We start from the raw sequence: 27,814 nt of genomic DNA, 5'->3' as shown, positions 1-27,814 counted from the left end.
TTGTCGAAAATAGAATTTGATATAATATTATTAAAACACTATTGCTAATTTATATGATTTATTTATTTATGATGATGATAGTTTAGAAATGTATAATATTGTTAGTTGAAATAGCGTGTTGTATTCGTCTGCTGCACAATTTGTCGTTCTGGAGAATTTAAAATGGCGATGGGCTATCTTGAAAGCGGCATGAGACACTTCACCGGAATAATGACGTTCTCTCTGTAAGGGCATGTCATCACCTCTGCTCGTCACTCGTCACCTTTCCGCCAGATGACTTCCGCTTTCTTTTTCTGGTGATCTAAAAATAGTAAGGATACAGTCGGATAATGTGATACAAACAAATAAATAGAAAGTAGGGGAATTCACATAGGTAGGAGGGGGATGCAATGACTGGATGTTTGAGCAAGGTATTTTAGATCTACCATACTCACTTTTTGATTTTATTCTATTATTTTCTTCCGTTTAAAGTGTTCCAAGGCTAAATATTATTTCTGTACCTGAAATATTAATCGCAGTGGCTATTTTTACAGTCCCAGATGGTTCTCGGGGCTATTTTTACAGTCCCGTAAAGATGGTTCTCGGGGCTATTTTTACAGTCCCGTAAAGATGGTTCTCGTGGCTATTTTTACGGCTTGCGGTAATAGATTTATAAATAGTAACAGATAGGCTGAGTAGACGCTAATTTAGCTCTAAAACTCACTTACTTCGTTCAGGTGCGGCGAGTTAGCAGTCTCTCTCTCTCTCTCTCTCTCTCTCTCTCTCTCTCTCTCTCTCTCTCTCTCTCTCTCCCTCTCTCTCTCTCACACACACACACTCTCTCTCTCTCTCTCTCTCTCTCTCTCTCTCTCTCTCTCTCTCTCTCTCTCTCCCTTTTTCTTTTATTCTTTCTCTATGTCTTTCTTTCTTTCTCTTTCTCTCTCTTCTCTCTTTTTTTTTTACATTCTCTTTTTTCTATCTCTGTCCCTCTTTCTTTCTTTCTCCCCCCCTCTCTCTCACTCTTTCTTTCATTCTTTCTCTATCCCTTTCTTTATTTATTTCTTTTTTTTGTTTCTCTCTCTCTCTCTCTCTCTCTCTCTCTCTCTCTCTCTCTCTCACACACACACACACACACACACACACACACACACTTTATTTCATTCTTTCTCTATCCCGTTCTTTCTATATCTCTCTTTTTCTCTCTCCTTCTCTCTTTTTCTCTCTCCTTCTCTCTTTTTCTCTCTCCTTCTCTCTTTTTCTCTCTCCTTCTCTCTTTCTTTCATTCCTTCCCAATCCCTTTCTTTATCTCTCTCTCTCTCTCTCTCTCTCTCTCTCTCCTCTCTCTTTCTCCTTCTCTCTTCTTCTCTCTTCTCCTCTTTCTTTCTTTTTCTTTGTTTCTCTCTCCCTCTTTCTTTCTTTCATTCTTTCTCTATCCCTCTCTTTCTTTCCCCATCTTTCTTTCCCTATCTCTCTTTCTTCTCTCTCTCTCTCTCTCTCTCTCTCTCTCTCTCTCTCTCTCTCTCTCTCTCTCTCCCCTCTCTTTCTTTCATTCGTTCCCAATCTCTTTCTGTCTCTATCTCTCTCTCTCCCCCCCCCCCCCCACTCTCCTCTCTTTCTCTCTCCTTCCTCTCTCTCTCTCTCTCTCTCTCTCTCTCTCTCTCTCTCTCTCTCTCTCTCTTTTTCCTTTCTCTTTTTCTCAATCTATCTCTTTCCCTAGTAGTACCTCAATGCCAAGGCAGAGGAGTCTGACCACAAGGTGAGCACCGCTTTGGCGGAGAACAATAAAACAACCTCCTAACTGGGAAGGGAGGAGCAATACAGCGACCACTCTTGTCTGGTCGGAACAAACACTGGGTCAATCGGTAAAGGAGTCGGAGCAATGCGATGGTGGGACCAAAGTAAAATGCCCTCTTCACCTCGGCGCCCTAATGAGGATCAGTCTTGGGCACCTCTATTCTTTTGGATCATGACCGCCCATGGTAGAGAATCATCATCATTATTTACTTTCTTTTTAAAAATTATTATTCAAGAGAACAATATGGGGTGTTTCGCAATGTGCATTTTTACTATCCACATGGGAGGGGGGGGGGGGGGGGTTATAAAATGGTCAAAATGTGTCCAATTGGTTTGTGAACGGCCTCTTTTCTGAAAGGGGATTCGAACCCACTCTCACATGAGAAGACTACACCCTGAATGTTACGTCTTTTAAAATTGTATAAACCGTTAGTCCTTCCTGGCTGGTTAATACTGGTAAAGTATCAACAAAAGCCAAACCTGTAAAGTATTATATCTTGAGGGTGTCTACTTCAAGCAGGAACTAAACACTTTCAGTGTTTAATAAACTACTACTAGATCTATATTATGTCTGTTTGACAGAAAAAAAATCAAGACATACAACCTAACCTGCCCACTGATGATAGAAAACGGGCTGTTCTGTACTGTAAACATAACTTATGCAAAAACACAAATTATATGTCATAAAAATGATAGTGCCGTAAAAATCGCTACGGGACTGTAAAAATAGCCCCGAGAACCATCTTTACGGGACTGTAAAATAGCCCCGAAACATCTTTACGGGACTGTAAAAATAGCCCCGAGAACCATCTTTACGGGACTGTAAAAATAGCCCCGAGAACCATCTTTACGGGACTGTAAAAATAGCCACTGCGAATATTAATATTTCCAGATCTAGATACTAGATAGATAGCAACCAAAAATATAAATTTCAATCCTACTTTTCTCATACTCATATAATTTACAGTACAGTACATTACGGTTACAATTACAATGATTAGATTGTCACACAAACCGAGTTGATCTGTTACAATCTGTATACAAACTTTTAAAAGAAACATATTTATGTCTTAAAAGAAGACTCATGACTTAGGTCGTTTTGTTATTCCAATTAACTCTGTAGTTGTAACTTAATTTTTTCATTCTCCGTCTCCATATTCAAACTGTTAGTGTAGTAGAGACGGTCTCTCTTAAATGTCAATTCAACTTGTTTCATTTTCTATGCGAATCAAAGCAAACCAAGTGGCAATTCGGTGACACGAATGCGGTAGTATTTGGCTGGCTAGGCGGTCGACCACTTTGCCATTGAGAATGTTTTCTGGATGTAATCATCATGCTGCAGCAGGCAGTGTGTAGACCAGGATGGCCGAAGCCATTCGGGCACAGGGTTAGATCTCTGTTTTATCACATATCTGGGTGGGCCATTCATGGCGTCCGCATATCGGCTCGACAACTGGGATGGGCTAGTGACGGTCAAGCGGAATTACTCCTTTGCCCCTGATATGCCTCAAACACCCCCACCAATTGTCAAGGCAGTGATATATTATGGGTGTTTGGTTGGTGAGAGAAGAAAGCGCAAATAAATGACACTTATCATTGTGCTTGCCAATTTGATATACCTTTCCAATGGCACCTTCTCTCAAATCACTTGTCTTTTATGACAAATATTTAGTTTTATAACATCCTCTTTGTGTCTGTAATCATTTGACTCCTTGTTTGACTTGGGTAGGTTGACCGTAATAATAAAACCCAATTATATTTCCTGTCAATCTCTCTCTTCTTCCATGTCGACTTGCATCTATCACTCAACTCTTTTTGTAGTTTAGAAAATGAGTTTTTCAACTCGTTATCCATGCACTCATGAGTCTGAGTTCATCGTAGAGGGCCGGTGGCCCGTTGATGGTCTTTGAATCGGTCTCCAACTTGTGGAGGTCAAAAGGCTGGCTTCAATGGGAAATCGATGCTGTATTTTAGATCCTGCAGGAAACTGTCAATTTGGCTTTTAAAGCTGTTTATGCTTGGCGCTGTAACTATTTTTTCAGGCAGGCTATTCCATGTCTCAACAATTCGCTGACTAAAGAAATTTTTCGGATGTTTAAACGGCAATTTTGTTTGGCAAGTTTATAACAGTGGCCTCTTGTTCTTTTGTCCTTGTTAAATGTGAGGTAATCTTCTATGTTTACTTTATAGAGACTGTTGGTCAATTTATAAGTTTCATCATCTGTTCTTTCCACCAATTCCTCCACTCTGCTGGGATTATTCATGGCTTCCAGCCATTGAGGTCCTACACACTTCCAGCTTTTTTACTCTTGAAGTAAGAGTCATAAGAGCTTCCATCAGTTTGATGAAAAGGCATTCAAATTCGTTTTCACTCTCTGTTGTATACAAATATGTAGACAACGCCAAAAATACATTGTCTGTTGAATTGGAATGTAAACATCATTTGCAGGTCCAATGGCAAGACTTGAATAATTTGATGGCATTGAATGTCTCCAAACATAAATTGGAGCATTTTTGATAAAAAATAGCAGAACATTTAAAGGAATGAATTCTTTTGTGGTTCTGAACCAAATCCTTCCATTCATAGCACTAGCACTTCAATTTACTCCAATTCCATTTTCCACATGCCCATTTCTTGTTTACCTTTGAAGGCATCGCTTAAATACAGATATTAATATGTAGAAATGTGAAAACTTAAGATTTCAATGAAAATAAAGACACTGATTCAAAATGTTATAGATTTGAAAATACAATAATTCGTCAATTTACAACTAATGAAATATATTACTTTCAATTCATCTTGATTTTTAAAAAAGTCAACCTCCATCTTATTAAATGGAAACACTCATTCCTACCCTTCATTCCACACCAATGGCATAATATTGTTGCATAATGCGGAGAAAAGAAATGATCTTACCCTTAAAAATTAATTTTAAAAGACAAAAAGCTTTGAAAATGACTTTTTAATGGACCAATAGCAGTTTTAAGGCTGCACACTGGTGCATACTATCATGTATACATTTGGAAACTAAGAAGAAAAAGTTGTTTTACTGTAATATGAATATTGAACATAGAATATGGTAAAATAAATCTGAATCCACTTATAAGCATGATTTTGCTCTCTGCTTAATACCAAGGACCGTGCTTATAGTTTTAAACAGGCTATTTTATACGTTAGTGATTGAAGCTGTATTTTTGGTTGATTTGATTTTGTGTCACCAGTGGCTCAGCTGTTTGGTGTCTCATCTTTTATCACTATCTAATGATGTTGACTCTTACTTACTTACTTAATCCTCTTCGGGCCTTGAGGCACATAGGGCATCCACCAGACATCTCCATTTTTTGCGATCGGCTGCTTTTGCGGTGGCTGTATTCCAGGACAGGCCTGCTTCCTTTAATTCTTTCTCCATGGTCCTTCTCCAGGTTTCTTTGGGTCTTCCCCGCTTTCTCTTCCCATCTGCTGTCGAGTACAAGGCTGTCTTGGGAAGTGACCCCTTTTCCATTCTGGCCACATGACCCAGCCAATGCCATCTTCTTCTTTTTATTTGGCTATCAATGCTCAATGTTCAATCTGGTCAATATTGAAGTGTGTGACGATAATCACAAAACAATAGCCCCGGTGTAGTGTCCTCGGGTTTTTACTGTGTACTTGGAAGTAAGCAGTGGTGGAATTTAGTAAAAAAAGAAAAAAAGGATGCCTAACAGGTAACATGTACCTCATGAAAATTGGCAAGATATGACCTGCTTGTGGAATGATATGAATCTATTTATATTTATTTCATTATTTCACCATTCTATTTTTACTATTATATGCCGTTTAAATGGACATGCTTATTTTTACACATTTCAGCATAAAATATTGAAAATGGCTAATGTTGCTCAGAGTGTGGAATACCTAGTGGATCTTTTCTTGTTAGATGACCCCGATTTAGGTATGCATGAAACACTTCTTGCTGGTTTTTGGAAATTTGTAACTGAATATTTTTAGTATACAGTAGATAAACCTTTTCCCAAACTCTATGAACCCAAATGATATTTCTATAACTAAAAAATAAATAGGTGTAATTTTCTGCATTGACTGTACCATATATTATATCAATGATCAGTCTTGTTTTACCCCTTCTCTTAGTGTATTTTAGATGCTCCATTGGTAGTTGGCTTGTTTATTGTCACTATTAAACATCACCATCACTAATCATAATCATCACTACTGTAGTCCATTCCAAGTACCGTGCGAAAGGTATATCGTAAATTCCTCCAAAGTTACGAAATGCTACTGTGATATTTTGCATGCAGGCTTATATTTTAAGTGACTTTACGAATTTTTAATAACATTAACAATAACAATTCTAGTGTTTGAGCCATTTTCCCAAAAAATCCATCAGAAGGTTGTGAACAATTTATTCCTTGATCTTTTCCATTATTTTGTTTATTATTTCTGTGTAGAAATTATAACAAAGATTTATTTTATTTTGTCTTAATTTTCCAGATGGTGTAAATACAGATGAACTCTCTCATAGCAAAGTTGATGACGACGATCATGATGGAGAGACCACAGGATGTATTGATATGGGTTAGTGAGTGTATTTATTTAAAACAGAAACCATCACAGTCATCGTCTAATGTCATTATTATCATCATCTTCATCATCATCAAAACTGTCGTCACCAACATTAGATCTTGCTTTAATGGATAAATAAATATTGCACCATTACTATTATCCAGAACCTGGGGTCACAGCCCGCTTTTGGCATCTCAATATCAAATTTTTCCTCTGTTGTTTAACTGGGTTCGTTGATCTTCACGACCGTCATGGATGTATTTACACATACTTTTCCTTACAAGACAGAACTTGCTTTTTGTATAAATCTGTGTAAAATAAAAATAAAAACAAGTTGTTTTTATTATGCATATTTCTTTTCTTCACATTAATATTTCTATTCACTCTATATTTTACATATATTCATACACAATGCATGGTTTTGCATTGAGATTCCCAAGCTACCGAAGTAAAATGAACAAAAATTATTATAACAGCTTCAAATAAGAACAAAATATTTCCCACGAAGGTTTTGGGCTCCAAACCATCCAAGCAAACAACAACAAAAAAAACATTAGAATATTAACAGTTTTAATTGTTTTTATTATTGGCCAGAGATGGGTATTGAGCCCAGTGCTATAACTGACCTCTCATTGACAACGCTACGACTTATTTTTACTATTATTCAGTGATGATAATCTTCCTTGGATCCGCTGAATTCCGGGTTTGGGGATTTTCTCTGAAATTTTCCACTGATTTTGCTATGTCAAACATTTTCCTCTGATAAAAGCTCAGGTCTAGTGGTGGATCCGTGCAAAAATCACCATTATGTCTTGTGTCATATTTTGACACCTGTGCGCAGTTGCATGAATTTTGGTGACATTCCCATTTTTATGGCATCAGTCTAGACAAACTGGTGCCAGATGTTAAAATTGAGACGATGCATTTGATGGTCGAAAAGGAAAGGGGTGGGGGAGGGGGTAAATGAATCTAGTTTTTATTTGTAAGCAGGTCAAGAGTGGTAGTAAAGTTATAGGTCCGTTTAAAAAGATTATTATAACTTCCCCCAAATTAAAAAAAAAAAAACACATCTATTAAGCTACTCTCTCTCTCTCTCTCTCTCTCTCTCTCTCTCTCTCTCTCTCTCTCTCTCTCTCTCTCTCTCTCTCTCTCTCTCTCTCTCTCTCTCTCTCTCTCTCTTTCTCTCTCAATCTTTTCCTCTTTCTTTTTCACTCTCCCCCTATTACACTCTTCTAGGTCCCTCTATCTTTCTGTTTCTCCTTTTCTATATTTCCCTTATCCATTTATCTCTCTCGATCATTCTTCTACCAATCTTCATAACTTTATAAACGTCATCTGGTTATAAGAGATGACATTAATCTGTTACAATAATAATGGAGGCTCAACTTCATTTAACTATCTACTATATTAAGAGTGGCTGTACACTAGAAGTTGTAACAAAAACTGATATTTTATGTTATGATTATGTTTGAGTTTGACAGATGGAGCGATACATTATCCTCCTTTTTGACAAATTGTCATCACTGATTATTCCCATAGTGGGTGGGAAGTACTTTGTGTCTTCTATCCCCCTGTATCTCTTTTCCAATTGCTTTCTGTCTTTGTCTTGGAATGAGATTACTTAGTTTTGTCCTGACCATGGTCGGAGTTCTTGGCTGGTAGGGAAACAGTTGAATGTATGGTTATAGCTTTGGGAGATTATATTTTTTGCTTATAAATCATCTCTCTGTTCTGTACTGTTATTTTAATTTTAATGTGTGATTTGTAAACATTTGAGTGTATTTCTCTTAGTGGGATCTTCTGCTGGTGTCTGGGTCAGACTAATATAGGTGATCTCTAACTAAGTACACTGATATTGTGCTCTTGGAATCTACATCTGTTCCCTATGTGTACCATTCCCCTTTGTCTTACTTTTTCCTCAAGTCCTTTTACTTTTAATTGTACATCTAGAATAATTTTTTACTATCCAATTTTCTTCCTTTTTACTGGCACTGATATAACCTAAATGTATTGCAAGCGCCGTAGAATCCTTAAAAACAAAAACAAAACCTCATCACTGACTATTATCATCATCATAACATCATCACCTTCTTCTTCTTCTTCTTCTTCTTCTTCTTCTTCTTCTTCTTCTTCTTCTTCTTCTTCTTCTTCTTCTTCTTCTTCTTCTTCTTATTATTATTATTATTATTATTATTATTATTATTATTATTATTATTATTATTATTATTATTATTATTACCATCATTAAGGAATGAAACAATCTGAATCAGATGCGGAGTTTCTGAGGAAAAAGGTTGGACAAGATTTAAAACACAGTGGAGATGAATTCAACAGAAAGTATGAGCGAGGTGAGTCATGGATTACTTTAAATTTGGTGACTGTAAAGTAAATATAGATGCATTTGAGCAACCTTTTACAACTTGTCTTCCCGATGCAGTATTTATGCAACAGGCTGGATGTTAGAAATTAAATGTTGAGTTTCTGACCAACCCACCCCTTTTACAGATTAAATTAGCATATTTACACAATTTTTAAAGAATTAATTGTTTTGTCAAATGTAGGTTTTTATCCTCCACAGTTCAGATTTTGTTATCAACGTTTTAAAGTGATGAAGATATTGTCATCCTTACTCTGATAGTTCACCAAATTAAACTCAATATCAATTCCAATTTCACTCAAGTGACGACTTATATAAATAGGAGGCGGATATAGGGTTCACCAAATTAAACTCAATATCAATTCCAATTTAATTAATATTTTTAATAATTTTATTAATAATAAGAATAATGCGCATTTATATTGCGCAACTTATCCCCCTGGTTGGAGGCCCTGGGCACATATATATATATATAAATCAAATACGAATAGGGATATTTTTTTATTTTACCATAATTGTCAAGGGGTAACACTGCGTTGTGTGGCCTTGAGCAAGTCAACTCGTCCTAGCTCAATTTTGGGTTATTCCAGTCTTTCCCTTGGAATTGACCCTCACGGTGGTCAGGAGTTGTAATTTCGGTTGCTGGATGGACTAATCCTGACTAATCCCCTTGGTGTCAGGTTACAAATAATACACTTCAGTGAGCAGAAAAATATGAATTTAGTAAAAGTATGCTCTTTACTTTATCGCCTCAAAGGGGCATTTAATATTAGATAAATACAATATATATTATATCAGTAAAAAGCTAAACAAATGCACTTTCATGTCATATAAATATTTATTTTGTATCTATACATTTAAAGGCAACAATCATTTTTTAAAAACACAAACATTTATGGCACTATATCTTGAAAATGAAGTATTTGATTAAAATTCTGAAATTGCAAACATTTCACACATTTATTTTTCTATACAAAACATTAATTGTCTTAGGGGTAAAGTGAATAATAAATATATGAGAGACAATTTAAATTAGCATCTACACATTTTTGACATGAAATTTGAAGTGATGAAAAAGTCAAGGTACAAGAAAAATCAAAAGAGCCTAATCGTGTTCACTCATCCGTGTGATCACATTTACTGGTAAAAAGGGAGGAAATGGGGGGATTACGTCTATTGTATTCACTAATCCTGCTGCTCTTTTAGAAAAACAGATTCACACCAGAGACATTGTGCATCAATTGAATACCCACTATCATCATATCAGAGAAAACACATTCTGTATTCTATACTATTGTAGAGTCAATGAAAACAGAGACTATCCCTGTTTTTGTATTGTATGAATTTAGCAAAACAGAATGGTTATTACAAAGGATAATATTAATCAACAAACATTTCAGTACTTTTATTTTCATCAGACAAACAAACTGCCAAATAAAGGTCTTTCGAGCTAATTCAGTTATATTACAATACATTTACAATAACAATACTTCTAATTTTTAATGCCATTATTTTAAATAATTATTCCAATGATTTCCTACAAAACTATTTGAATGATACGCCTGTCATGTTTTGTTGTACAAGTTCAAAATACGATTGAGATCAGAACAGACAAGACCTGTTAAACTCTCTTTGTTTTGTTTTTTCTTATCATCTAATATTTCAAGTTTATTTTGTAATCTTTGGATTTCTTTTAGATTTCCATCTAATTTTGTAAACGATAATCGTCCTTCCACAGCAAATTGTTCATTTTCTATATTTTGTATACAGTGTACTTTGAACAAATCTATTAAATTTTACTAAGCCTGTCATACATTTTTTGAAGCTTTTTATGTAATCTTCAGCTAACCATGACATTCATGCTCTGAAATATTATGATGTTTTTTAACAATACCAAGCAAAATACGGAGATAAGGCGGTGCAACAATGTCTAATTGAATATTTATTAGTTGTTGTCTGACTATCTTATTAAAATCTTTCGATATACTTAGATTTTCTTTCCCCATAATTTTTAAATTTTCAAAGTCTTCTTTAATTCCTTCTAAGTCCCTGTGCCTAACTTCGTCTAAATTATTTTGTAAATCATCTTTCTTTACTAAACATCACAGACAAGGATGAGAAGATTTTGCCCTCTGATGTCCATAACTTTTTGAAAGAAATTCATGATCTCCAAAGAGAAAAAGTTTAACTGTTTTTTCATGCCATTTAAGTTCTTGCAGCATACATGATTGTTTCTTATATTTTTCAAGGATAGCAACAAGATTTGGTGTTGTATCTTTCGCATTTGCAATTAAAACTGGAAATATATTGTGGATAGAATTTGGACTATTTACATTCAAAATTTGTAGAGCAAGTTTGAAAGATTTTTGCGCCCATAATCACCCCCTACTTTCAACCACATGTCATCTTCAGGAAATTGACCATTGTGTCATGTTAGTGAGTTTGATAAGAAATATCTGTCTAATAAATCATTTACAAATTTTGACAACAGTAACTGGGAAAGATCCGACAACAACTTCTAATTCTGGACTATATTGCTTCAATTCCTCCCTTTCACTTTGTTCATTTCTAAATCGTACACCCAATTTCCTTTATGTCTGTTTTTGTTTTCTGTATTGCCTTCAAGTCATGTCCAGCATTTTTCAATATCTTATCACGTTTTGACTCGTTTAACAATTTTAATTCAGCAGAGCATTGGGCATTTTCATCTTCAGATTCAACTCCAGCTAGTGTTCTACGTATGTTCTTTAACATTCTAGCCCTCTGTAACATTCTAGCCCTCTGTCTTTTTATTGGTGATCTAGCCTTGCCTGTTTTCTTACACACACCTACTATTTTTGTCATGACAATAGGAAGACCCCTGGTTTTGGCTCTAATTGTTCTTTTATCATTTGATTGATACAGTTTACGTCTTAACAAATTAGTAAAAAGTTTACCTTCAACAAAACTGAGGTTATCATTAAGTGATTTATTTAAAATCTTTTGCACTGCTTTATCTAGCTTTATGGGTGATGGTGTTTGGGCATGTTCTGAATTCAAAAAGAAATTGGAGTTAAGAAAAGTAAGAAAAGAACCTATCTGACTTGAACTGCCACGTGACCATCCACCAGTTTCGTTTCTATTTCTAGTATTAACAAGATTTGAGGCACCATAATTTCCAGCTGCTTCTTCTGGAAGGGGGGGGGCATGATGGTTTCCTAACAAAAAGACATAAATGAAATATTCTCTAGTAGGCTAGTGGCGTCATTGTCCGAGAAGTACTGGGATGTTTGGGGGTCGGTAGGCTAGTGGCGTCATTGTCCAAGAAGTACTGGGATGTTTGGGGGTCGGTAGGTTAGTGGTGTCATTGTCCGAGAAGTACTGGGATGTTTGGGGGTCGGTAGGCTAGTGGTGTCATTGTCCGAGAAGTACTGGGATGTTTGGGGGTCGGTAGGCTAGTGGCATCATTGTCCGAGAAGTACTGAGATGTTTGGGGGTCGGTAGGCTAGTGGTGTCATTGTCCGAGAAGTACTGGGATGTTTGGGGGTCGGTAGGCTAGTGGTGTCATTGTCTGAGAAGTACTGGGATGTTTGGGGGTCGGTAGGCTAGTGGTGTCATTGTCCGAGAAGTACTGGGATGTTTGGGGTTCGGTAGGCTAGTGGTGTCGTTGTCCAAGAAGTACTGGGATGTTTGGGGGTCGGTAGGCTAGTGGCATCATTGTCCGAGAAGTACTGGGATGTTTGGGGGTCGGTAGGCTAGTGGCGTCATTGTCCAAGAAGTACTGGGATGTTTGGGGGTCGGTAGGCTAGTGGTGTCATTGTCCGAGAAGTACTGGGATGTTTGGGGGTCGGTAGGCTAGTGGCATCATTGTCCAAGAAGTACTGAGATGTTTGGGGGTCGGTAGGCTAGTGGCGTCATTGTCCAAGAAGTACTGGGATGTTTGGGGGTCGGTAGGCTAGTGGTGTCATTGTCCGAGAAGTACTGGGATGTTTGGGGGTCGGTAGGCTAGTGGTGTCATTGTCCAAGAAGTACTGGGATGTTTGGGGGTCGGCAGGCTAGTGGCATCATTGTCCGAGAAGTACTGAGATGTTTGGGGGTCGGTAGGCTAGTGGCGTCATTGTCCAAGAAGTACTGAGATGTTTGAGGGTTAAAGTCTGCCATGATAGTGACATTCTGTTGTTATTTTTTGATGACAGTGACTGTGCAGTGTTAAATTGTTGTGGTGATGGTTCTATAATGATTTCCAGTGGCAGGAATGGTCCTGTAGTGGTCGATGGGGATGACGATAGTTGTGTAAAGGTTTGTGGTTGTGATGTTACTCCTGTGTAGATTTCAGTTTGAAGTGGTAAATCTGTAGTGGTCCGTAGGGATGGCGATAGTTGGGTAATGGGTTGTGATGTTTGGGTCTTTAGTGATGATTCTATAGGAGTCTGTGGTAAGAGAGATGATCCTGCAATGAGTTGTGATGTACTTTGGTCAAGTTTAGCAGCCAGTCTTTTATTGAGGACAGCAGAATTACGTTCAGTCTTCCACGAAAATAATCCAATATTTTTTAAATGTTTATTATGACTACAAACAGAACATTCATCAACATATAAATTTTCAATGACTTTTGTCCATGTTCGTTCACTGACCTGGAATATTTGTTTTTTCTCCTCAATCATAAATTCTGAAAGGCCATTTTTCCTTATGTAAGATATTCAGGAATGACAAGGTTTACTAATATTCATCGAATGTGTCTTTTTTGTCATTTATAACACAAATGCCATGTGCCATTTAAATATTGTTCACATTATTTGCCACCTTGGATGGTATTTTTTTATCTGGTTCTTTCCGACATCTCAATCCACATATCCTACACAATTCATTGATAATAGCCAAATGAAAGTCCAGTGTGTGGTCTGTAAAAAAGGGAGAAAAACAAAACATTTTGACATGCCATATAAGGCAGAGCATTAATACAAAATAATTTATGAACTGTGTTCATTGGATGAAAAACAATTCATGACAGCCACAATATCTAGTCATTTTCAATATCTAAGACTTATGACAAAGATTGAAACATCTGGCTACAGAATTTTAACTTATGGTAAGACACCTAAAATACATTCATTCATTTCTAAATTCAGGTAAGGAATTGCTAGTCATCTTCGATAACGGATTTGTGATATTGTTTGTGATAAAATGACTCACAACAGAAAACTTGTATTGGAGGTAATGAAATCTTGGTTAAATTGACCAGTTAGGAGAATACATTATGGAAGAAGTCCATTAGCCAATATAGGGTATATAGCATTTGCTATTAATATCTACATATATGTATTAATTTGAAGCACAACTCCTGGCATTTCCTGACATTATCCTGAAATCCATTATGAAAAAAGCATAGGCTTTCTTTTCAAAAATCCACAGCCTTTGTTTATTGCTTTTCCTCCACAAAACAGTTGAGGCAAAAGAAGAGGTTCTAATCTAAATAAATGCAATTTCAGATTTTTATTAGAACCATTTGTTTTTATGTAGTTAATGAGTTAATTCAAATTATGATTAATTTATCAAAAATAAACAGCATTGCTTACCTCCCATTTTTCAGGACAGTCCTTGTTTTTACTTATCCAAAAAATACGTCAGTGTGTAGGGCACAAAAATACGCATACAACTGTATAATATATACATTTCATTATTTGCAGTCGTTTGAAAGATAGACATGCTATAAAATGTGCGATAGTTTAAAGACTGAAGATGAATAGGGATACTAGTCGATTGCCGTCACGCCCAATGAGCAGGCAGCGAGGGACCTTTCACATATGAATGGAAATCAACTGGGTGTATCTGTGTCAAATATTTCTATTGTTCAAACCGAAATTGACGATTTCAGTTCATCTGAACCGCCATTTTAAGCCCAGCTCAGTATTATTTAGACAATGATGGAAATATTTTACTGTGAAATATTAATTCATAGTCCCTTAATCTCGTCGTTGGTTTTTCTTTCAACTCTTATTTATCATTGACAGTCAAAAGCAGAACTTTGAAGGATGATGTGAAGAAACTTTTAGATAACCAAATACAGCAAGTAAGTTGTTTTATTTAAAGTTCATATTTTTTATGAAAACATTCAGCTCTTTGGTCTACTAGTATGTGACATGATTAATGGTCTTTATATCAAATGTTTGAAAGCAACAGAGCAACATCTGGATGTGATAAAATAATGTGGTAATTAATATGTCATTGGTCCAGACAGTAATACTATAATATATACTATATATCGTCTTGTCACAAATTGATGGGTGAAAATAATAACAAGCCACTTTCTGTCTTTGAGTTTGAGTCAGACACTTTACTGATTCGTCTTCCCCGATAAATCTTTTGTTCCCTTCCAGTTGAAATAAATCATCTACATTTATTTGTTCTTGTGGGAGACGATTTATTCACCTGTAAATCATCTCCATTTTAAACATTATAGATACAAGCATAGCTGCACATTGAGAGAACAGGAGGTATGAGGTAGTCCAAAAATAAAATAGTGTTTTCTTTAACATTGAATTCCTTCTGTTCAACTTTTGAATGGAATTTGAACCCAGATTATCTAAATAATCAAATATTTTAAATTCCAAATCACTTTTTCCTTGGGAACAGATTTCTGTTTTCTTCATTCCTAGTTGCTCCTGAAAGCATTCATATTTACAGTAAAAGGACACCATCCAAAGTTTTTAACCTAATGAAGATTTATATATATATTTTTTTTAAAGTTGAATTTTTGTTCACTACAAAACTCTTTTCTCTCACCGTCCCAATCCCTAAATCTCAAGGCCCGAAGAAACTCACACTTTTTCATTTATTTTTTATTTTCTTTCTTTCTTTCCTTTTTTTTCTCCTTTCTTTCTTGATAAATTATTGCGTATTAATGAGAGAAAAAATTTTGTGGTTCAAAAGAAGGCGTGTATAAATACAGTGGATCCTGATTGTCCCCACCACCTTGCCTAGTGATTGATTCGCCATTTTTGATTATATGTAGGTCTATTTGGGAGGGGGTAATGATGAACGTGTTTGTAAACACCGGGGACTATTTTACGATTTACAAACACTGGTCTACCTTGGTTATACTCTTGACACTCTTGGACTCCCCCTTTCCCCTCACCTAGAAGTGCCATAAATGGAAGAAAATAATTAAAGGGGAGAGGGGGTTTAGGGGAGTCACTTTCTCTGACTTCAACCCCCCTCATCGAGCCCTGTACACGATGACCCCCCTATATCTGTTTTCCAATATGCTTTCCTTTCTTTGTCTTGGAATGAGATTACTTGGTTTCGTCCTGGCTCTGGCTGGGAGGGCAACAGTCAAATGTATAGTTACGAGTTTTGGGAGATGATATTTTTTGTCTTGTAAAGCATCTCTCTGTTATGCACCGAAAGTATTATTTTTTATTTTACATACTATATGATTTGTAAACATTTGAACGTGTTCCACTTAGTGGTGATGTGTGCTTTTATCAGGATGAGACATTTAGGTGATCTCAAACTAAGTACACTGATGGTGTGCACTTGGAATCTACATCTATTATTACCTTTTTGAATAAATTCCCCCTGTCTTACTTTTTCTTGAGTGCTTTAATCATACACTCCAGCACAGTTTCCTCAAAATCCTCGGGACATGCAAAAACGTTCGAGGAAACCACACATTGCCATGACATTTGATGGGGGAGGGGGGGGGGGGGGGAGTGTTTTTGCTTTGTTCCTGAAAGATATTTGGCCTTCATTAAGCCACCTCTCTGTAGCTCAGTTTGTGGCGCCGTTCTGCGGCTTACACTTTATATACCTGGGTTATTCTAGTCCTCCCTTGGAATAAGACAATTTTCCGATTGAAGACGAATAAAGAGAACTTTATTATTATTTACTTTATTGATCTGTTACAAGGAGTTCGTTTGTGTGTCTGCGTGTGTGTGTGTGTGTGTGTGTGTGTGTGTGCGTGTGTGTAACACAACATTCAACCATTAGCACACCATGGCGCGAGACATATACTATGTATGTCTAATATATATAAAGTGCAACGTACGTTCGTCGGACATGTAACTGGCTCTAAACTATCGGAACAATGGCGGACGCCCTTATGAAATATTTCTCCTACGAGCATAAAAGCTTATCCAGAGGAAAAAAAAAACCATTATAAATCTGATCATGTTTTGACTTTTACACATTCTGATCATAAGACATATGAAAAGTTCTAGCCAGCATGAAGAATAAAAAGTACAGATTTTCTTTGTTTAGAACCAAATTTGATCACGTGATCGTTGGTATAACTTGACGAGTGCAATCGCTATCTTCTCAGGTTCAACGAACAAGGGCAGAATTCCAAAATAATGTCCATTGTGTTAGGACATTTTTCACAGCATTCACGAACAATTTCACTGTTTCCACGAACAAAATCGAGACAACCTTGACACACACACACACACACACACACACACACACACACACACACACACACATACACTGTCCACGAAGAGAGAGAGAGAGAGAGAGAGATCTAGAGATAGAGAGAGAGATAGATAGGGAGAGAGAGAGAGGGGTTATGTCAAAATGCAAGGCCAATCCACAAATATAGATAGTTCGAAGAAGATGACGTCACTCAGGTCTTTGTTATTGTTTTTTTCCATCTGCGTTTATGAGTAATGCTCACTGAACTGTATTAACCTGACTATAAACCTTCATGGATACACACAGTTTTGTGTGTTGGTCCGTTATACTTCCGGATGGCAATGTTATGAGCTTCTTAGCCAAGCGCATACTGTCTATATAAGTAAAATTAAATCTTGAAAATAAATCGTGAGACGTAATCAATAGTTCAACCATTGGGATCAGTTTTTTCCTTGCTGGGCTCTGCACTAACCTAAAAATTAGGTCAGAATACAAGTCCCCGTGTCAGGCTCTAAGTTACAGAAGGCTACGCGGTGAGCAAGTTGTGTTGTGCTCTCGCCTTTGTGAATGTGTAACCTGATACTGACAAAAAATATAAAGCAAGATTTTCACTTAGTGATCGCCGCTTTGAACTGGGAAAACATTTCTTGTTCAGTCTCAGGCATAACCATAGGTAGTCTGTGGGCATAACCATAGGTAGTCTGTGGGCATAACCATAGGTAGTCTGTGGACATAACCATAGGTAGTCTATGGGCATAACCATAGGTAGTCTATGGGCATAATCATAGGTAGTCTGTGGACATAACCATAGGTAGTCTGTGGGCATAACCATAGGTAGTCTGTGGGCATAACCATAGGTAGTCTATGGGCATAACCATTGGTAGTCTATGGGCATAACCATAGGTAGTCTATGGGCATAACCATAGGTAGTCTATGGGCATAACCATAGGTAGTCTGTGGGCATAACCATAGGTAGTCTGTGGGCATAAATATCTACACTGTATCTTAAATGTACTTGCGTGTCACTCGAGGCAATCGAATCCACAGATTGTGAGTATTTATCACAATATTTTGACTTAATGATGAAGGATGTGCATTGCGACAACTGACAACAACGTGCAAATGCATATTTTTCAGTCACTGTGTTAAAGTTGTGAGTGCTGTTCAGAATCTGTAGCGCTGTTGACAAGCACCGGATTGCTATGGTCTCTCAACGAAGACGAGCGCCTTCCCCCTCTTAGTGTGTGTGTGTGTGTATTTGTTTTGTTTCGTTTCTTCTTATTTTTGTTGTTGTTGTTGTCTTTTGTCCAAGCGAGTGAATCAGCAGTTACAATTTTGCCACCAAAACAGGAATGGGTGACGTCATCAATCTACGAGGCCTGGATGCCTGGAGATCATAATATTATTGTACAGTAGGCTGCATCACAGTTTGAGTCCCTTGTCTTAGAGCCGTGTTCACGTATTCGTCAAACATGGATTTGATTCACTTTGCTGGTCATCCTGTGTAGTTCGATGAATGTGTGTTGCATTGTGTGTACATATATATTATATATATATATATATATATATATATATATATATATTATATATATATTATATATAATTAGATATCAGGGGCCGTTTTCATGAACGCGGACAAGCGCTTAGTCTCTGACTCTCTCTGTGACTTTAGTCAATGACTTGAACAAATCGGATTTCATGTGAGCTGTCTCTAGTCTGAGACTAGAAAGCGTTCATGAAATCCGATTTTTTTAGACACTTACTTCGCTTGGGCTTAAATTACTAAATAGTAAATTACTAAATCCTCGTTCATGAAAACGTGCCCTGCTTTCAGTTTAGATTGTAAACATTGGTACCCCCCCCCCCTCCCTCCTTTTCACCCTCCAACCCGCAGGCAGGTGGAAGCCCTGAGGTATTCTGGCCCCAATTTAGAGATTTGATGGACAATGCGGTGAAGGACACAGGTCTGGATGACGTCAACAAAGTTCTAGCAGCTGTTTTGGTGTCAGTGAAGGGTCTGGGCTATCTTGGAAGTTCTATTCGCATCCTGACCTTGAGATATATAGGAGAACGGAAATTGGACACCGATTTCAAGACAATTAAACTGAAAAATGAAGTTAGTTCCTCCCTCTTTTCAAGTGTCTTGTTGTTTTTTTCCTTTTTCAATTCAAATTATTCATTTAAAAGGTGGTGTGTGTCCCATTAACTCTGTACAGATTATTAATTTTTAATATGGGTCAAGTTGTTTACACCCTCTCCACTCCCCCTGTCAATCCAACAGTGATAGGATTGATGGGTCTGTTATCTCTAGCTAAAAGAAGCCAGTTTTACGGTCTAGAATACAATATAAAATCTCTCTCTCTCTCTCTCTCTCTCTCTCTCTCTCTCTCTCTCTCTCTCTCTCTCTCTCTCTCTCTCTCTCTCTCTCTCTCTCTCTCTCTCTCTCTCTCTCTCTCTCTCTCTCTCTCTCTCTCTCTCTCTCTCTCCCTTCCCCCCCCCCTCTCTCTCTCTCCCCGAGGACTATAACGTTTGTTTCTGAAGTGCTTGTAGCTCAACGGGTAGACTACTTTCTCACAATAATAATAATAATGATAGTTGACTGTCTGAAATCTAGATTAAGTCATTTACCAGAAGCCTGTTGTTATTGAATGAATTATGGTTTTAACTCACTCAATCCTAATGCCAACTATCTTGCTATGTATGATGTACACAAATCTCTATTTGCTTCTGACTCCAATTTTATCGCTATGGACTTTTCCATTGAAATAATCTAACAAGTCATTCTTCATAGACTATAGATCTAAAGAATGGTGAACCATTTTTCTTTACAAACAAAATATACTTTCTTTATTTTGTTCAAAGGTTGATGAATGAAATCTAATTTTAGAAAGTGTGTCATGTTGGGAATTTGATTAAACATGATAAATTTGGCAGCGGTTACTTTTTACATGTTTCTGTGAAGAATTAGATGTTTGCTCTATAAAAGCTACAACTTTTTCTTTTTAATCAATAGTGATTGTTGAATAAAACTATTCAAATGCATATCTTCTTTTAGATTGAGCAACTGAGAGTATTTGATTTCAATGTTTGAAATGTCTTACAAATCTAGACAGAGCGTTAAGGTTGAGTGAGTTCAAGAAATTTAATCTTACTGTTGAATTTAATGTATTTTCATTTTATTTTTTGTTAGTTTTTGAGCTCCCTTCTCTTTTTTTAAACTTATCAATTTTATGACATATGAGACCCATTGTCTCAAAACGGTATTATGTTGGAATGAATCGTACCGGGAACAGTGAATTTTGAATTAAAATTTTACCAAATACAAACTTCGAGTCTTTTGTAATGCACGAAGTTGTATTTATTCTCCACCATGACGAATAGATATTAAGCCCAGTTTCATATTTGAGTCTTTAAACTCTATATCCAGCATCTAGTTCATCCCGACATAATACCACTTTGAGGTGGTGAGTCACATATGGTTGTGTCTTATTGCATTGATTTTAGATTCCTAAAGATTTTAAACATGATTTTCTTTCTCTATATTTTCCAGTCAGATTCCCATCCATCGTTAGATTAAAATGAAGAGATGTATTCGGAGACACGAACTATGGTCTACCATGTCACAAGTCACCTCTCTCACTATCCATTTTGACAAGTGTTACAAATGTGTCCAGTCTATTGTGATCATGTTCACAAGGTAGCATGACATATCAACATTTTATCATTCAATTTTTTTGTCTTTTACAGGTAAACTTTTTCGTCCAAATAGGGAATGTTTTATTTTGAGTGATAAGAGCTCGGGTGAGATAAAGTGGAAGTAATCAGGACTACAGAGCATGGTCTTATTGCCATGTGTGTAACAGTGACAAAATGTTTTTAATGCTTTTAGTAGTAATAGTAATAAATAATAAAACAGTAATAATCTGTTTGTTCAACTGATAATCAAATGTTAAGTCCAATCAGCTCAAATTGTTTCTTATATTAATTCTGTTAAAACTTTTATCTAAACATCAGTCTCATATTTTAAAACTAGAAATTCAATTTTCATTATCTAAATCACTCCGGCATAATAACGTATTGAGACGACAGGTCACTAATGTGACGTATGAAAGGTCAATCAACCAAAAGACTTTACTTATGCCCTACAGATGATGAGCAAAATTTGTTTTAAATTAATACTATAAGTATTTGTAATAGCATTAAAATAATATACGTTCTAACTGAGTCCCAGGTGTTTTTGTATAACAGGTTTTCCCTGTAGGTTGTGGTGTTGATGTTATCGTACCATTACAATACAGCATATCGTTTGAAGTCATGTTGCCATATCAGTTTAATCGTTGTTGTCTTATCATATAATAGGCTTTGTTTTTTTACAGTGAAGTTTATTTGTAAATAATTATGTTTCTTGTAAGAAGTGGAAATAATATACTGAAATAATGATTTAGTGTGTGTGTGTGTGTGTGTGTGTGTGGTGTATGTTTGTATGTATATATATATATATATATATATATATCTTATCCTATCCTATGTACAGGTATGAGTATGAAGGTGTGCCATAATTTGATGCATGTGTGTATCATTTCAGACCTTGATTTTGTACTGTATTTTCAGTGGTGCCAACCTCACGTCAAAATGCTTATTCTTACGCATTTTTGCTCAATGTACGTATTTTGGTGAGAATTGTAGGGATTCTTAAATTGTTACAATTTAAATTTAAGCATTTTTTCACAATCATGCACTCTTCTAGTGTACTTCAACACTTTAATCTGTTGACCTAGACGGTCATATGGGGAATTCAATATAATGATTTCGGGCTGGGTCATGTCAGATTTATAAATGGATTCTGGAAGTGGATACTATTTATATAGATAGTATGCACTTGGCTAAGAAGTTCACAACATTGCCATCCGGAAGTAAAACGGACCAACACACAAAACTGTGTGTAACCGTGATCGCTTATAGTCTGGTCAATACAGTTTAGTGAGAAGTACTCATAAACGCGGATGGCAAAAAACAATAACAAAGGCCTGAGTGACATCATCTTCGAACAATCTATAGTTTGTAAAGAGTAAGTTTATTCATTTATTTAAATATCATTTAAAATATTGCTAGTCTGGTCTAATTGCCCATCATCAGATCTAGCATTAATGATCCTTTTTGTAGGATTGTACACGTTTTTTCAAACTCTTACTCATTTGGCCTCTCCATTGTACACTTTGACATGGGCTAGGGTTGACAGCTCTGGATTTTATGTAAATATTACAAAGAAAAAGGCGAAGGGGGCCGCAATTTGTTACATCAAGTTATGATTAGAAAATCAAGATACATTTACATTACCACACTTGACTCAGATGTGAAAGAGTACTTAGTTTTAAAGACTTAATGGATATTGTGAGAATTGGAATTAAGAAAAAAAGACGTCTGACAGACAGCTCGCACAGCATGAAATAGAAATGGATTGGATAAGTGCCAATAAGTGATGCTGAGGTAAAAAGTGCGTAAACTTGTTGAATTTGTGAAAATGCTCCATGGAGATGCTCATATAGATATATTTATTAAGGTTTATAATTCAAAACACAACGTATACCTTGACAGTCTTTCAAAAATCGTAGTATTTTAAAGAATTACTTCCATATTTATAGACCTTTTTACATATATAATCATTATTGATAAATATTTATTTAAAGGAGGATTATGTTTTAGTTTATCATTCTACTTGCAATATCCATATACTATTCATTTATTGTATTTATTCATACCACATTTATTCTTCCATCGTTTTATATATTTATGTAAAAAATTTAAATTAATATTTTTTACTATTATCTATTCATTCATGACTTCCATGCTTGTACTTGTAAGTCCAATTTTTGCAATGAATAAAGTTTACTTATACATATCTAATTATACATCTTGCAAATTGGATTGTTTGGTAACACTAAGGCTCCGAACCCACTGGACCAATCACCATCAACTTTTCCACTGTTTACAATTATTAATAATAATAATAATAAAGTTTATTTGTATAGCGCCCAATTCCATTGACAAAACAGCTCTAAGCACACAAAATTGTAAAACATCATTAAAAACTTTTTTGTACACACCCATTTATACAAGCGTGCACACACACACACACACACACACACATCCTCACAAAGACACACACATTCACCAAAACAGGCATATGCATACAGAGACGAAAAATATATGTTAACATAAATTATTGAATAAAATCATATCAGGACATTTAACAATAATGGCGCATGAAGGGAGATTATAATATTATGTCATGAGAATTTTGATGTAACAAATGTATATCTTATCAAAATGATATTTTATTTAATCTAGTGAACTTCTCATAAGATGAGATTTTAATTTCTTTTTAAAAGATGACTGGGAATCGACAACCCTTGTCCTAACACTGAATGGTAAAGAATTCCAGACAGCGGGAGCAGCATGAATAAATGTAAGATCAGCATAGGTCTTTTTTAGGAACGCATAATCGTGATTGAGAGTTGGATCTTAAAGAGCGTACATACATACATACATACATACATACATACATACATACATACATACATACATACATACATACATACATACATACATACACATACATACATACATACATACATACATACATACATACATACATACATACATACATACATACATACATACATACATACATACATACATACATACATACATACATACATAATCCACATTTTGTCTACGGAGCCAAACTTTTTGTGAACAATATATAGATGTTCACAAAGATGGAAAGTACAATCAGCACTTAATTTCTTAGTCTTAGGAACAACATTGACACGCCTCTGAAATGTTCCTAGGAATGACACATGAATAATTATTTATCCTTCCGAGGACAGATCCCATTCCCCTCCTACCTTCTGTGAACTGAGGGACTGGGTGGGTGTTTTGTCTTCCACAGCAGGCAGGGAGGTCGCTTGCTGTGTCTTCCATCCCCCTATATGTGTTTTTGAATCTCTTTCTGTCTTTGGTTTGAAATGAGATGACTTAAATTTTGTCCTGGCCCTGGATCAGACAACGTTTATTTGAGATCAACAACCTCACCAATAAACTCAAGGAAATCTGTGTTATTAACATTGCCCTTTATAAGGCCATCCGCTTATTTATCCATCTTTTGAATAGGGAATGTTTCAACCAGCTTGCCAACAATAAAAGTCACAAGTTCCGTCACCTTAAAATGTCCCAAACCACACTTGTGGACACACAACACCAACTCTCTTCCTCCATTTCTACTGTCCACACATCTACTGACGTTGATGACAACAATGACCAGGACAATATATCCCATAGACAGGTGGTCTGCATACCCCCTGTCATCCCCCTTACCACCTCTGAGCGGGATGCCCTTAGCAGGGTCTCAAATCCATCCCACTCAACCCTCGTGCAGACCACATACAGAGAGAACACGATATTCATCCGTATACACGCAGACTAAGACTCCAACTATATTTCAAGAGTAAAGAATAATACTGACGAAGACGATAAGACAACCAACACTGACAGTAACAACTTTCACCCCTTCTCCAAATATCAACCTCGCTCTTCTTTCAGACCAGCACCAGGCCAATCTAATACGCTTGATTTAGTTATAGAGAACATCAAATTTGAGGCTGCCAATTTCCATCCCCGACTGAACTGATAGAACATTTGAACCTCAGTACGGCAGAGCAATTCGTACTTAACTTCGATTTGTTTTATTATTGAAATAACACGAGGGCTCCGCCTCTTTTTGGGCTGATCAGAAAATAAGCAATCCATTAGCCCACAGTATAGCTGTTGGAAACAGTCTATAGTGGTCATGGAGCTCTTTTTTTGTTAATGAGGTTTCTGTGGAAAAATGCTGTGCAATTATTTCCCTAGTTACTGTGGAGAAGAAAAAAAAACCTCTTCCAAAACCAATGAATAGGCCTGCACATCTGACGGAAGCTACTCCCATAGGCCTGCACATCTGACGGAAGAAACTCCCATACGCCTACACTTATAAAATCTCCAAAATTTGCAAAAAGCTACAGATTTTGCGGGATTTTTTTTTTTTTTTTTGCGTTATTATTTTTTGTGTGGCCGCAACGCGCTCGTAAGCGATGCAAAAAAAACCCCGGCATGCCAGTATATTGTCTCAGAATAAAAATGGTTGCTAAACGTTATTCACCTATTTACAATTGTATACACGGCGATTTCTTTTTAAAGGCCTGACGATTCGGCGTTGATAACCCCCAAATTCACATCATGCGCTGAATCCATTTCAGCCTCATGATTCGCCAAATTGGCAACAGTCTTCTGAGGAAGCTGGCGGGATCGACTTGGGGCGCTAGCCAAGCGCTCCTGAGAACGTCCGCCCTGGCACTATGCTATTCCACCGCGGAGTTTTGCGCTCCAGTGTGGGGTAGAAGCAGAAACGTTGAGAAGGTGGATGTAAAACTTCGCAAGTCGATGCACATAGTGTCGGGAACGCTAGCAACAACCCCTAGAGAATGGGGCCCGATAATGGCAGCGATCCAGCCCCCCGATGTCCGGAGGGAGACCATTACGGGAAACTGGCTGAGTAAGATCAAAGAGAGAGGGAATGGGGATACCCCTCTCATGCGCATAATGGACCGTGCCCCCGTTTCGAGCCGAAATAAGTCCCGGCAACCCTTGTACGCAGAATCCCTGACTACGGACAGAGCTGCACATACGAGATGGAAGTCGGTTTGGACGAATTCAATCCCTCGTGGGGGCGGGGACCTACACTCCTCTAAGCTTGGTGAGAAGTTGCCAGGCTTTGATACCAGTAAGAGGAGACACTGGGTAGCTGCGAATCGGCTTCGGTCGAGGAGCTGCCTAACGGCAAGTGCGTTACATCGGTGGGGTCTAACTTCCTGTCCAATATGTCCACGCTGTGGGCAAGAACCCGAGACGGCAGAGCATCTAGTCGAAAGGTGTGTTGTGACGATGCTACCAGGCGGGTTCGCGACGGTGCACGAATGCGGACCGGACTTTGCTGATTGGGTCGATCGTCATAACATAATAGTGTGAACCATAAGAAGCTGCTGCCAAATTGGCGGAATTTTATCATCGCGTGGCGGGGGAAAAAATGGCCTGCGGATGGCGGATTTTTGATGATCTGTAAACTCTTTAAAACAATAAAAGTATAGCAATCATGTCTATTTATATCTTCTGAGCAGCGGTGCGATAATATCACACAATGGGGACGCCATTAGCTCTAAAACCTTCACTCGCTTCGTATAGGGACGCCATTAGCTCTAAAACCCTCACTCGCTTCGTACAGGTGTGGCTGGTTAGCAGCTCTCTCTCTCTCTCTCTCTCTCTCTCTCTCTCTCTCTCTCTCTCTCTCTCTCTCTCTCTCTCTCTCTCTCCCTCTCTCTATGACACCAATATTTCTTATTGGATTTAAAAGAACAAAACCAAAACAAAAGACAAGCTGGGACTGACAATTTATACCTCACATTAGGATTTCCCACTTTGGTGTTGGGGATCAGTCGGTAGATGAAAAAACCCCAAAACAATTAGAGTCTACATACATTTAGTCTCTTGATCATTAGACATCATCTCCGTTTTCTGACATTCCTTTTCTTTCGGGATATCCAGTATTTTTTTTTTTTTTAAACTTACTCACATTTACCAAAACAAAACAAAAATTATGAAATGATATGCTGTGTAATTTCAATATAAATATACTCTATGTGAGGCGAGTTTTAAAAGAAACATTGAAAAGTAATAACCTGACAATCTTTATCATGAAAGATAGCTATCATTATTAATTGTAATATTGATCTAATAATAACATAAACACATTCCGTTGGTAAAATCATGCCTTTGCTGGAGGCTTGTGTAACGGACGGATATGCTTTGCTCATCGAAACCTATTCGATTAGATTGGCTTGATTTGTTTTCATGGGAGTTTTAGTCTTTATTTCAAAACCCTATTTCATTTGTTTAAGCAGTATACAAGAACTAATAAACAGAAAAAATTAAAAGGGTTTTATATATAATTATCATTGTACATTTTCATACTCAGACACAATGATTCCCAACTGAAGTGATATACAGTTGAGGACAGATATGTCAACATCGTCGGGACTGCAGTAAAATGAAGACATGATGTCGATATATCAGTCATTTAATAAAATGAAAGGGGGGAAATGAGAAAATGCGAGATATTAACAATGGAAGTTAATCATGATGATTTGGTGGCCTTAAAAGGAACAATTTTGAAATTTATGATGATTCACTTTATAGACACCTAGTGGAAGGGAACATAACCATGCCTTATAATGTAAACAATGACAGTGATTGGTAAATATAGAGAACTACACAGATTTCACTATCGATGGTATGTATCTTAGTAAAATATCCATTGTTCTACAGCTTGATCAATTGACCCAACACAGAAAACTATGTAAACCTAAAAATTTATAATACGATCAAGAAAATCATGTGATAAGTACTCACCCAATTGGCGGTATAAAAACAAAAACACTGATCAGAGAGAGGTCTGTTTCATTAACGTTATTGGATTAACAACTACAGTGTAACTATGTTTGTCCGAGCACATTTGAAGGTGTGTCACAAATTCCATGTTCTAATTTGTCAAAAATCTACTGGTTAATCCGACTTTAAAAAGTCTGTTACTGTGGTCTGCCTCAAAGCCAAGAATTGTTTTA

The 27,814-nt window shown here is 36.8% G+C and overlaps 2 protein-coding genes and 1 long non-coding RNA gene across 12 annotated transcripts; 1 reads left to right on the top strand and 2 right to left on the bottom strand.

Moving 5' to 3' along the window:
- Window positions 1–45: 45 nt before the first annotated feature.
- On the bottom strand, window positions 46–27,810 carry LOC144968888 (uncharacterized). 7 transcript variants are annotated; one of them, XR_013644683.1, is made up of 4 exons: window positions 27,603–27,810; window positions 8,574–8,615; window positions 5,858–6,642; window positions 46–301 (listed from the first exon to the last, which is right to left on the bottom strand). It is a non-coding gene; the product is annotated as an uncharacterized LOC144968888 (long non-coding RNA). The 7 variants fall into 7 exon arrangements; XR_013644685.1 differs by having other exon boundaries at window positions 5,891–6,642; XR_013644686.1 differs by having other exon boundaries at window positions 6,483–6,642.
- LOC144968886 (uncharacterized) lies at window positions 304–23,008 on the top strand. 4 transcript variants are annotated; one of them, XM_078907708.1, is made up of 7 exons: window positions 304–410; window positions 5,624–5,705; window positions 6,263–6,346; window positions 8,584–8,682; window positions 14,702–14,760; window positions 18,994–19,215; window positions 20,650–23,008. In XM_078907708.1, the coding sequence occupies exons 1-7, from the start codon at window positions 390–392 to the stop codon at window positions 20,674–20,676; spliced, it is 594 nt and encodes a 197-aa protein (XP_078763834.1). In that variant the 5' UTR covers window positions 304–389; the 3' UTR covers window positions 20,677–23,008. The 4 variants fall into 4 exon arrangements, with proteins under 4 accessions (XP_078763834.1, XP_078763836.1, XP_078763837.1 ...); XM_078907710.1 differs by lacking the exon at window positions 304–410 and adding an exon at window positions 1,661–1,958 and having other exon boundaries at window positions 20,650–21,043; XM_078907711.1 differs by lacking the exon at window positions 304–410 and adding an exon at window positions 2,949–3,938 and having other exon boundaries at window positions 20,650–21,043.
- Window positions 9,531–14,403, bottom strand: LOC144968887 (uncharacterized). The gene is made up of 2 exons (XM_078907712.1): window positions 14,267–14,403; window positions 9,531–13,591 (listed from the first exon to the last, which is right to left on the bottom strand). The coding sequence occupies exon 2, from the start codon at window positions 13,352–13,354 to the stop codon at window positions 12,755–12,757; it is 600 nt and encodes a 199-aa protein (XP_078763838.1). The 5' UTR covers window positions 13,355–13,591; window positions 14,267–14,403; the 3' UTR covers window positions 9,531–12,754.
- Window positions 27,811–27,814: the final 4 nt, after the last annotated feature.

Source organism: Berghia stephanieae, chromosome 3, assembly GCF_034508935.2.
Source record: "Berghia stephanieae isolate SIO BIC M18660-M18661 chromosome 3, UCSD_Bste_1.3, whole genome shotgun sequence".
Lineage (NCBI taxonomy): Eukaryota > Metazoa > Mollusca > Gastropoda > Nudibranchia > Aeolidiidae > Berghia > Berghia stephanieae.
This window is presented reverse-complemented; position numbering and strand designations above follow the sequence as displayed.